The following is a 12,690-nucleotide window of genomic DNA, read 5'->3' as shown; positions in this document are numbered from 1 at the left end:
AGCCATGTCCAATAAGTCTCAGTTCAGTTCAATATAAACCATAAGTGTATTTCAGGCCCAAACATATATGCCAAGTTTTGAAATGACAAGGAACCCACCAGTTAGGGTTATGGAATTGTCAACCAGAAACCTGGAAAGGAGGAGGAGGAGTAAACAAGAATAAAAAAAATGTTTCCATGGCAACAAAAGTCCTAGTAACTTAAAATATTTTTCCATCTAATTTAAGTTTTAGGTAAATTATATTTTTAAATAAAATAATTTTATTTATTTTAAATTTTAATTATAAATTTAAATATATAAATGCTTCCAACTACATATTTCTTAAATTTTTTATTAAAAAAAAAAATTACCAAAAAAACATATGCAATTCTTTCCCTAACAAACTATTAAAAAAAATCTCCCAACATAATTTCCAAAATAACAAAACCATAGTATGTCTCCAAGCGAATCGATAGCGTAATTTGTAGCGTCGCAGCTAATGACATCAGAATTTATGTAGATATACTGTAGTACTTCGCGTTTCATCATAGTTCATTTTTGAGATCTGATGCCACTTTAAAAATGGGAGCTGTGAATGTGGGGGAGGAGGATTACTCACTGTTGTACGACGAATTACCAGGCGATTTGATTGAAGAGATCTTGGCATGGCTGTCAGCAGAATACCTTTGTAGATTTGCTAATGTCTGCAAACAATGGAACACACTATTTTCGTCCACCAATTTTCTTAGGAAACAATGGGCAGAAGCGCCCCCAAACAAAATTCCATGGCTTGTTGTGATAGCTGCAGATAACAATCAGGATTGTTGGGTATACTCGTCCTTCACACAGAGTTGGAAAAACTCTCGTTTATCCCTTAGCTTTTTAAGGGGAAGGGAATGTTCACGTCCCAATTCCAGATTGATTCCTTCTTCGTTTCGTTATCTGGGATATGGCGCAGGCCTCTTCTTGATTCAAGGCAACTTTACCCACTCCATCTATGTCTGCAATCCTCTCACAGCCGAGTACTTCATACTTCCACCAATGAATTTTCCTATAAGGGAGATAGGCATTGTTGAAGAAGGAGAAGACGGGTACAAAGTGTTGGTGTTGCACTACTCTAATGTTCATCAACAGAATGTAGTGGAAATATATGATTCCATTGACAAGGCATGGACGATGGCGCCAGTCTTGCCGAGACATATGGTGACAATTCGAGATCGGGATAGGAAGAGCTTTGGAACAGTATTTTCCAGAGGTTATTTCTATTGTTTAATGGTGGAAGCGGCGAACCGCTTAATCATGGGCATTATGGGTTTCAACATCGTAGAGGGGACCTCTATATTTGTGCAATTGCCTGATTTAGATCGCCATGACGTTGTGTATTTCAGACGGCTAGTTGGATGTGGGTCGCGTGTTCTGTATGTGGAGGGGAGGGAAATCGAAACGCAAGTTGAGGGGCAAACGGAAATTGAAATGCAATACAAAAAAGAGGTAACTATATGGGAGTTTAATAAGGACGCGACTACAAACTGGAAACAGGTTTCCAGAATGCCTCCAACAGTGCATCTTATTTTTAACATGATTGAGCCGATAGGGACACCTTTTGAGTGCGCTGGAATGGGTGATTGCCTGTTTTTCAGAAAACAGACAAACCTGGATGTGGCAGTTTACAATTTCACCAAAAATTCATGGACTTTCCTTCCAAGCTGTCCGATAGCTGGATTGCCCGGTGATCCGCCTCTCATTGCCTTCCAACCAAGACCAGATATGGAGGTGGAGTGAATTGTTCAGGTGAGTTCAGTTTGGTTGATTGTGACTGCAATCCACTCTTGAATGTGTACGGGAGGTTTAACATTATTATTTTTTATGGCTATTGTACTCTTCTAATAGCGGTAGTTTCATTTAGATTCCATGCCATGGTAAGTTGGCGAGAGTTCCTTGTCACAGGATGGGTCTATGTCTCTGCATAGGCCTCTGCGTCGGTCACCAACCAATAAGTCTACGCGCTGAGTCCAAGAATGACCTGCTGCAAAGGGCCTACTTATTATTTTGTTTGGGTGTATTTTATTTTTTAAAATAATATGTAAAAAAATTAATGATTAAATTTTAATGTTATGTGTTTATGATTGAGGAAAGTTTTATGAATTTTGGATAAGAAATTAGGTAGTTTTATGATAACCCTCAAACCGGTAAAGAGAGGATGTTTGGCACTATAAAGAAAATGAATTGAACTTATCATTTTATTAAGCTTTTGCATTGGTAATTTTAACGTTTTAGTTCTTTCTATGTTTGCATCATTTCTTTTTCCTTTAGAGAGTTAAAATCATTCAACTTTTTTCATTTCGTATTAAAGTGAAATTTTGAAGATGAGGTATATAAAATTTATGATGCTTTGTTTTTTAAGAAGCTAGTTTTAATGGAGAAATGGCTTTGATATGTTTGGAATTTTCTTGGCATTAGAATAGTGTAATATAATAAAGTTGGTTTTGGTAAACTAGAAATATTAAGGCATCTAGACTAGAGGGTTTCGTTTGCACCAACATGTCTGCAGTGGCTCAATGGGCAGCCAAGGGAGGTCTTCACCTCTGCCTCCCCCTCCAACCTCGAATATTGTCGCATTTAATTCACTAGTAGTAAATGGACCAAGATTTCAGAACAAAAAGCCCTCTCGTTTCATCAAGAAACTAGACGAAATCCCCAAGGTTGATGTTTTTGCACCTCAAGCTCAAATTTGTGCCTTGCAACTTGTTGAGCATGGTATGTAGGTCAATTTAAGGGGATTTGGCCCTCCCCACAAATAATAAGGTTATGGGTCAAGAAAAATTAGAAGGCCTTGATTAAGGGTTCGATCTCTTTGGCTTTATTCAATAAAGGATTCTTCACCTTCTTCTTTAAGAACAAGGAAGATTGGGTTCTAATATTTTGGAGTGGGCCTTATTTGATGTCGGATTAAGGGTTATAAATAGATTGATGGAGTCTAAACTTCAATCTAAAAAGTGACATCCCTCTGCCATTCCCATTTGGGTGAAGCTTCCTTTTCTCCTTCTACATTGTTAGAATGACACCACTTTCAAAAATATTGGCAATGTCTTAGCAAAATACATTGATTATGTTGAGCCATAAGAGGGGATTTTTTCCTATGCTCAAATTTGTGTTGAGGTAGATCTAGATAAAGGGATCCCAGTAGTAATAACCCTCAATTTAGATAATTGGTCCCATATCAAGATGTTGATTACAACCAACTCCCCTTCAAATGAAAAAATTTGTCATGAATATGGCCACTTTGGTCGAAGCTACAAAAGAAATAAGAGGAATAGCCAAAGGAACACAATGAACGAGATCAATGGTAGAAACAAAAAAAGAGACAAGTCTCGATTAAATAATATACCAATCCTTCAAATAAATAAGATCAAAATGTGAACAAAGGTAATGGGCCAACTTCCACCAAGTGATTCCAACAAGGAAATAGAGAAGAAACCAGTAAAGGGGAAAAAATACCAACAATTATGAGCACTGAATTTGGTGAATGAAGAAGGGGAAATCACATAACCATCTCTAGTGAAATAAGAAAATATCCTAGAAATTGGGCTAGAATGCAAGACAAAGGAAACGGATACCAAAATTCCACTACTTAATTAATATCCTCTCCCAACTCATCAAAATATGGACTCATCCTCAGATGAGGAGCAATTCCTCTCCCCAAAATTGAAAATGGGACCTTCCTTTCCAAGCTTAGTTGATGAGAAATTAAAGACCAAGTAGGAAAAAGAATTCAAAAGGCTGCAAAAGAAGGTTGGGTGAAATACCGTTGGAAAGGTGAGACTGGAAAAAACTAGAAAAGGTAAGGAAATCGACACACATGCTATCTTAGGTACAAAGCTAAAAGGATTCAAGAACGTGAAAAAAGAAGGAAATTGAGCCTCTTAAAAACAGCCTATTCACACAGCAAGTAAATAATGAATATCCTATCTTGGAATTATAGGGGATTAAGGTCGATTAAAAGGATGGAATAAGTAAAGTATCTACTTAAAAAAGAATGACCCTCTACTTTTCCTACTCCAGGATACAAAAATGGGGGAGCTAGAGCTCCTCCAAAATCGCATAAGATATGGAATGGTAGTGAGTTACTTTCGGTCAATGTAAGAGGAGCTTTAAGGGGTGTCTCCACTCTGTGGAACCAAACTTCACTTAGAGTGTTGGACTGTTTCTTGAAAACTTATTGGTTGGTCACCATGTTCTTTCATCTCCCCACAACGTAGGTATGTTCTATCATTAATATCTATATGCTAGTCTAATTTAGAAAAAATCATATGTGTTGGGACTCATTCTTAGTTCTTGGAGATTCAAACTATTGATATGGGACCAACTATCTAAATTGAGGGTTATTACTACTCGGATCCCTTTATCTAGATCTACCTCAACACAAATTCAAGCATAGGAAAAAATCCCCTCTTATGGCTTAAACACCCTCTTAGAATGGTGTAATATAATAGAGTTGGTTTTGGTAACCCATAAATATTAGGCCATCTCTATGAAAATCTAACAAAACTAAGGGTTTAATTTGCACCAATGCCTCGCTAGTGGCTCGATTTCTAGCTAAGGGAGGTTTTCACCTCTACCTCCCCCTCCTGCCTTGGATATCGTCACATTGAATTCACTAGTAGCAAATGGGCCAAGATTTAGACAGACGAAGCCCTCTCATTTCATTAAGAAATTAGAGGAAATCCCCAAGGTTGACGTAATTGTGCCTCAAGCTTAGAATCGTGCCCTGCAACTTGTTGAGTGTGGTATGGTAGGCCAATTTATAGGGATTTGGCCCTCCCCATGAGCTGTAAGGCTATGCATTGAGAAAAAATAGAAACCCTTGTTTAAGGGTTTTATCTCTTTGGCTTTCTGCAGTAAAGGATTCTTCATATTCTTCTTTAAGAACAAGGAAGATTGGGATGTGATCTTTGAAGTGGGCCTTACTTCATGGGGGCTCAAAGGTTATATATAGATCAATGGAGTCCAAACTTCAATCTAAAAAGTGTCATCCCCTCTACCATTCCCATTTGGATGAAGCTTCATTTTCTCCTGCTACATTATTGGAATGAAACCACTTTCAAAAACATCGGTAATGCCTTAGGAAAATACATCGATTGTGTTGAGCCACAAGGGGGAATTTTTTTCTATGCTCGGATTTTTGTTGAGGTATATTTAGATAAAGGGGTCCCAACAGCAATAACCCTTAATTTTGATAGTTTTTCCCATATCCAAGAGGTGGATTACAACCATCTCCCCTTCCAATGCAAAGTTTGCCATGAAATGGCCACTTTGCTCAAATCTACAAAAGAAACAAAAGGAATAGCCAAAAGAAGGTGATGAAGGAGATCAATGGTAACAACAAAAAAGGAGACAACCCCCAACCAAACAATAGACCAATCCTTTAAATAAATATAATCATAATGAGAACAAAGGGAAGGGGCCAACTTCCCCCAAGTGATCCCAACAAGGAAATGGAGAAGAAACTAGTAAAGGGAAAAAAATATGGTAACAGTTATGAAGCACTTAATTTGGTGAATGAAGAGGGGGAAATCATAGAAGCATCTCCAGCAAAATAAGAAAATATTCGAGAAATGGGCTTAGAATGAAATCCATAGGAAAAGGATACCAAAATTCCACCACTTAGAGAAGATCCTCTCCCAACATAGTAGAATATGGACTCATCCTTGGATGAACAACAATTCCTCTCCCCAAAATCAAAAATGGGACCTTCCTTTCCAAGCTCGAACGAGGAGAAATTAGACACGAAGAAGGAAAAAGAATCAGAAAGGCTCCAAAAAAGGGTTGGGTGAAATACCAATAGAGTGGTAATACTGGAAAAAACTGAAAAAGATATGGAAATGGGCACACAAAAAATCTTAGATCCAAAGCTAAAAGGATTCAGGAACATGAGAAAATGAGGAAATCAAGACTCTTAGCAATGGGATACTCACAAAAAAAGTAAAAGATGAAGATCCTATCCTAGAATTGTAGGGGATTAGGGTTGGTTATGTAGGGGAGTAGGGTCGGTTAAAAGGATGGAAGAAGAGTCTCTAATTAAAAAAGAACGACCTCTATTTCTCTTACTCCAAGAGAGCAAATGGGGGATCAAGAGCTCCTCCAAAATCAGCATAAGATATGGAATATAGTGGGTTACATTTAGTCAATGAAAGAGGAGCTTCAAGATGCATATCCACTCTATGGAACCAAACTTCACTTAGAAGTGTTGGACTATTTCTTCACAACTCATTAGCTTGCCACTAGGTTCCTTCATCTCCCCACAACCCAGGTTTGTTTTATCATTAATATTTATTTCAGTTTAGTTTAGAGAAAAACAACAGTGTTGGGACTCCTTGTTAGCTCTTGGAGGTATGAACCATGGATCAGACTGTATATTCCAGGAAGATTTTAATACCACCCTGAATTGGTGGGAAAAAAAGAGTGGGCTCATAGGTGAGAGATCAATTTCAATAACACTTGGAAGATCTTATTCAAAATTAAATTTGTTAGATATAAAACTAGCTTTTAACAAATTTACTTAGAGTAACAAAAGACTGAGTCTCAGCCATATTGTTGCTCATATAGATTGACTTTTACTATCATAATTCTTGACCCAAAACATATTGGCATGCTCCAAAATATTTATGTGGAACAGCTTAGACCACATACCAATTTCTCTTGAATTTGCATAAAATATCGACTTCAAGCCTCTCCCCTTTCGATATTATCTAATATGGGAAATATCATTAGGCTTCAATGATGACTAAATTGATTTTGGGTGAATGGGCCATGCATAGCTTGATTATGATCTAAGAAAGAAAAAATAAATTGGTAAAGAGAGAAATTAAAAAATAGGCCAAATATCAACACACAACGAACAAATTTGTTAGACAGACACATGAAACGAGATTAGAAATAATTAAATCTCAAATGTAAAATGGGAAAGTGACAAATGATCTTCTCTAGTCAGAAAGGAAGAATTCACAACCTTCCATAAAGCATTGAAGAAGGAAGAAGAGATATGGTGACTAAAGTCCATAAGCATTTGGTTATAGTCATGGGATATGAATTCATTTTTTTTCCACAAACAAGCCAAAAGCCGAGTATGGAAAAATAACATCAAGGAGATCACAACTAGGGGAACTAAAATTTTGGATTTTTCACAACTCAAGGAGGAGGCAATATTTCATTTTGGTGGCTCTACACAGCTACAAATCCAAGCAACCTTGAAGCGGAACACATAATGTTGGAACATATGCAAATGAAAAATATTAAGAAGAAAACCTTCCTCTAACAAAGGAACCATAGAAAAAGAGATCCAAGAATATATTTTATCCTTTAACTTAGACAAAGTGTCATGACCAAATGGATTATCTACCTACTTTTATCATCAATTTTTGGAGGTAACAAATATTATTTCTATAGAATGGTGGGTTATACTTTTAAGAATAATTGTTGGTTTTTATTTTTTACACGACTTATATGTACTATGATTAAAGGAGGGTTCAAATGGGGCTTGGCAGACCCCCTTGGTTGGGGGATTGCAGGGAGGTGTTAAACCCCCTTGCGCGGGGTTCGAGGCAACACCTTGAAAGAAATTTTTTGGGTTCTTTTTCCCATGTTTTTTAGATATGATCAAAGGAACTACGATTATGTTCTATTCTTAAGTTAATGGATAGGGGTTTATGCATGCTTCACCATGTATATAATGTATTGTAACATTAAAAGGAATATAATGAAAAATTAATCTGGCTTTCCTAGTTTTGGGTTCTAAGATAAAAATATCTTTGTATATTTTTGGTTCTCATCATTGTATATTTATTTGTTTTATTTTAAGAATTCACTTTTGAGGTATTGTCTACTAAAACCTTCATTTGGTATCAAAGCAGTTTTGGCTTCAAGAGGACGTTACAATAAGTTGTCATGCATGGCAAGCACACTCATGTCAAAGGTGTCATTGATGTCAAGAACATTGACATCAAATGTCTTTTTTGCATTGGAAGGATGACGAAAAAATATTGACAAAGGTGTTTTCATTAAATTATGTAAAAATACTTCTCTTTCACTAGCCACGGTCATTAGTGTCATAGGCATATTGACAAGCATGTAAAAGGAATTGATAAAGATGGTATAGGTGTAGAGACTTTGGAGCCATTTCTGGTATAGAAAATCATCTCAGTAGCTCTTTTATCCTTCTTAATTGGATAGAGTCCTAAAAGAGATTTCTAGTGGTATACGGAAGTTAAAAAATGGCCTCTTAGATCATAAGTTATAGTCAGTCAAAGGTGACAATTCCCAAAGTCAAAGTTGTAGCCCTAATTTGGTGGTAGGGTCAAGCTGGTGTTAAGTTTGGAATTTGGACAAACTTGGAAGAGCCATTGGTGAAGAAGCTAATGGATCGTTGGGAAAACATGGTTGGACAACAACAAAAATGGAGCAAGAGGAGATTGGTCAGTGGAGGACCCACAGGAATTAAAACTCCATGATCATTTATGAATTGGTGGTGAGCATTGTGTCATTGTAGGCATATAAAAGTATGTACTTGAAAAGTCTCCTTATTATGAATTTTTTCCTAACTATCCAAATCTTATCAGGAAATTTGCAGAAGGCTCGAAAGATTCCCCCAGAAAGGCTCCAACATTTGTTGACATTTAGATAAGAAAGGTGAGCTTATTTTCCTTTAATTCTACAACAAGTGGTAGGGGAAGAAATTTCATAAAAAAATACTATATCCAAGGTCTCAAAAACGATTCCTATAAAACAACCCTTACAAGTTCAAAGCATCATTTCTGAAGTAACTAGTGAGCTTTTGAAATAACTTATTATCAAAATATTAGAGGAAATTAGAGTGCATAATCAATAATTAGGACAGTTGATGTCCCTCCTCTAACTATAAATCTTGTGTATAATACTGGAAAATAGGTGAACAGCAGCAGCTAAATTCTCCCCCTCCAAATGCTACTAGTCAGAGTGAGACTCGTCTAGATGCCACTGGAATTTTTGTTAAAACTCCAATTAGCTTTATGCTTGGTGTCAATGACAAACAAAGATATTAGCAAGTTCCATGCCTCCTATTGAAGTGTAGCACATTCCACCAATTAAGGTCTTTTATAGTCCAAAGAAAAATACCATTGCAAAGAGAAGCAAAAAAAGGAGGAAAGTTGAAGATACAAAAATAGTAACAGAGGCCTCCTTATAGCCAATTTGGGATGGATCTCAACTCAGTCTCGATCAAGCTATGGAAGATATAGTTGTTCACATTGGAACATATGATAATTCCAATATGGAATTTGCTGGAAAATTAAAGGATTTTTGTTGGGTTGTGTTATATTCTTTCCACGATTAGCCCACGTAGTTAACCGGTGGGTTAGAAGGGGGGCAGAGCCCCCCCCCCCTTTCGTTGCGCCGATTGCGTAGTGGGGGGTCACAAGGGGTTTGAGGGGTGCAGGTAACCCCACTCTATGGGGTTCGGGGCAGAGCCCCCCCCTTCGTTGCACCGATTGCATAGCGGGGGGGTCACAAGGGGTTTGAGGGGTGCAAGTAACCCCACTTTATGGGGTTCGGGGTAGCGCCCCAGAAAATTTTGTTTTTAGACTCTATATTAGGTTGGGTGGACCTACATATGGTTTTGTGCATGATTTTTCACACATGGTTTTGGATGCGATGGTTTTTGGTCCATGGTTTTGGATGCGATGGTTTTCAGTCCATGGTATTGGATGCTTCGGCATGTATAAATATGTATTGTAACACTGAAAGGAACATAATGAAAAATCAAGTTGGTAGTCCCGGTTTTGGGATCCAAGGGAAGATCTCTGTGTATATGTGTTTTATGTGTTATGATCTCGCATTTTTTATTTTCTGTGTTTTAGGATTTGTATGCAGGTAATTTCTATATGGGGTTAAAACCTACATTTGGTATCAGAGTTTTTTTGGCTTCAATGGGACACCTTTGTTGCTTAGGGGTTTCGCTCGGGCTTGTGGTAGACCCTATTCAGTGGGAGATTTGTGAGATCGATTCTAGTGGTGAAAGAAGATGGCGAGGAGTGGAAAGATAGAGATCGAAAAATTTAATGGTCAGAGTTTTGAGTTGTGGAAACTCAAGATGGAGGATTTGTTGGTGGGTAAAGATCAGTGGATCATGGTAGATCCGGGTACTAAACCAACGAGAGTATCCAATGAAGAATGGAAGAAGTTAGATCGGAAGGGAAAGAGCACAATATGTTTGTGTGTCTCAGATTCAATATTGTTGAATGTATCAGGGGAAGCTACAGCTAAGGCTTTGTGGGAAAAGTTTCGGACTTTGTACCAATATAAGTCTCTGGTGAATAAACTGTTCCTATGGAAAAAGTTATATATCCTGAGGATGAAAGAAGGAGACTCAGTGACAAAGCATCTGAATGCATTTAGTACTGTGGTAAGTCAGTGATTATCTGTTGATATTAAAATTTCAGATGAAGATAAGTGCATCAGTTTGTTGTGTTCTCTACCAGATTCGTGGGATAGTTTGGTTATTGCAATAGGCAGCAATGCAACTGCCTTGCAGTTGATGAAATAGTCTCATCCTTGCTGACGGAGGAGATGAGACAGAAAAATATGGAGAGCCAGAATGGTGATGCCTTGTCTGTACGAGGACGGTCCCAAAACAGAAACAAAAACAAGTCATCGAGTGGGAGATCTAAATCTCCAGGAAAACCTTTAAAGGTGGTTTACTAGAAATGCGGAAAGGAAGGGCACTACAAAAGGGACTGTAAATCTAAATCTCCTGACAAAGGAAAGGGATCTAATGATGCTCCTTCTGCAGAGGCGAAAACCACCTCTGATGACAGTGGGGATGTGTACTTGGCTTCTTCAAGTACACATATAGATCATGGGGCATGGTTGATTGACTCAGGTGCATCCTTTCACTTCACTCCCCATAGAGAGTGGTTCTACGAGTATGAGAAATATGATGGTGGTGATGTCTTCTTAGGGGATGATTGGAAGGCCAGAATCATTGGTCGCAGAAAAGTAAAGTTGAAGTTGCAAGGTGGAAGGGTTAGAACACTTCCGAGTGTTCTGCATATTCCTGCATTGGCCATAAATCTGATTTCTATAAGCAAGCTAGATGATGCAGGTGTAAAAATAATGTTCGAGAAGGACACCTGCAAGATGGTTCAGGGAGCACTGGTATTGATGCGCGGAGTTTGGATTGGAACTCTGTACAAGTTGCAAGGTAGCATTTTTGTTGATAGGTGCAACAATTCCGTGGTTCCTGAGAGTGGAGCAGAAAATATAGTGGTCTCTAGAGAGAAGACCATGTTGTGGCATCAAAGGCTTGGACATACTGGAGAGAAGGGCCTTCAAATACTTCATGGTAAAGGTATGGTAGAAGGTATGAGTAATAGCTATCTAGATTTTAATTTCTATGAAAATTGTGTATATGGGAAGCAGGATCGAGTGAGTTTCCCCTCTGGTGGTAAAAGGGCGAAACAGATATTAGAGCTTGTGCATAGGGATGTGTTTGGACCTGTGAAGATTCTATCATTGGGTAAGTCTGTGTACTATGTATCATTTATAGATGATTTCTCAAGGAATACATGGATATATTTCCTTAAGAAGAAATCTGAAGTCTTTGACATGTTTAAAGAATTTAAGGCTCTGGTGAAAAATGGTGGCCTAGGTGTAGGCGATATGGACAATCTCTCAAATCTGGCTACAATTTCTTCAATATCTGGCCAAATTCCTCTTTCTCCACTTGTTGTTGTATCAGTCATTTACTATTAAACTGACAGCCTCATGGTTTTCTTCCAGAACAGCAATTCTTGTTATAGCCGCAATTTATTACACAGAGCCCTTATACTCTATCAGAACTGTAATTCCAAAGGAATTACCTTAAACACTATCGACGGGCTTTTCAAATGGCATTAACACAAATAGCGATGAATACACTATCGACGCTTTAAAATTCAAAGGATTGCGTATTAAGCCAATAACACTATCGGCACTAAAACCCAAGGAAAAATGCCTTTTACGCAAACAACACAATCAGCGCTTTAACATGGGTAATTCTCCGATGTGATATGCCATGTGGCTATCGGCAATCGCTATCGGCGGTGTCGAAAATCCACACAATAGGCTCCTTCCGCTCTGACTATGTGATGCGGCAATCCTTGCGGACCGAAAAACTTATCCACCCCACTATATAATATTTCGGGTCTGAGCTTATCGTGGTTTCGGACTTTGGCAGTTCCACAGTCCCTTCCACTCCACTTGCGATTATGTGATGCGATAATGTTTCGGACCCGATACGGGTATGAACCAGAATCAATAAAATTTCAAGTCTAGAGCTACGTCCAGACTAAGGTTTTTTTCACGAATTCTCTGTGTAAAATAGAGTTTGGCTGCGAAACTCTATACAACGAATTAAGAAGCCTGCGCTCGTCGATAAGAAGGAAAAACAATTTTAAAGGCTCTAGCCTAAATATTCCTGGAAAAGTGAGGCTAATTCATCCATATTCAAGCTCAGAAGAAAGTAATTAAACTGATACACACATATAATTAACATTCAACAGAGAACCATATAATCAGATGCAGAGAGAGGTTTTTCTTCAGATGATAATGCTTCTGGGCATGACCCTCGCTCTGAGCGTCCCATTATTTTATTTATAATTAATAGATAAAAAAATTTCAGCCATTATCCTTTACAAAAGC

General features: G+C 37.9%; 1 protein-coding gene across 1 annotated transcript; it reads left to right on the top strand.

Moving 5' to 3' along the window:
* The first annotated feature begins 561 nt into the window (after positions 1 to 561).
* LOC149259868 (F-box only protein 6-like) lies at positions 562 to 1,761 on the top strand. Its single transcript, XM_089455452.1, has one exon. It carries the CDS (start codon positions 562 to 564, stop codon positions 1,759 to 1,761), a length of 1,200 nt encoding a protein of 399 aa, XP_089311578.1.
* The last annotated feature ends 10,929 nt before the right edge of the window (positions 1,762 to 12,690 follow it).

The sequence above is a fragment of the Pinus tabuliformis genome, chromosome 6 (assembly GCF_031772625.1).
Source record: "Pinus tabuliformis cultivar Carrire ecotype Pingquan chromosome 6, CPIR1, whole genome shotgun sequence".
NCBI lineage: Eukaryota > Viridiplantae > Streptophyta > Pinopsida > Pinales > Pinaceae > Pinus > Pinus tabuliformis.
This window is presented reverse-complemented; position numbering and strand designations above follow the sequence as displayed.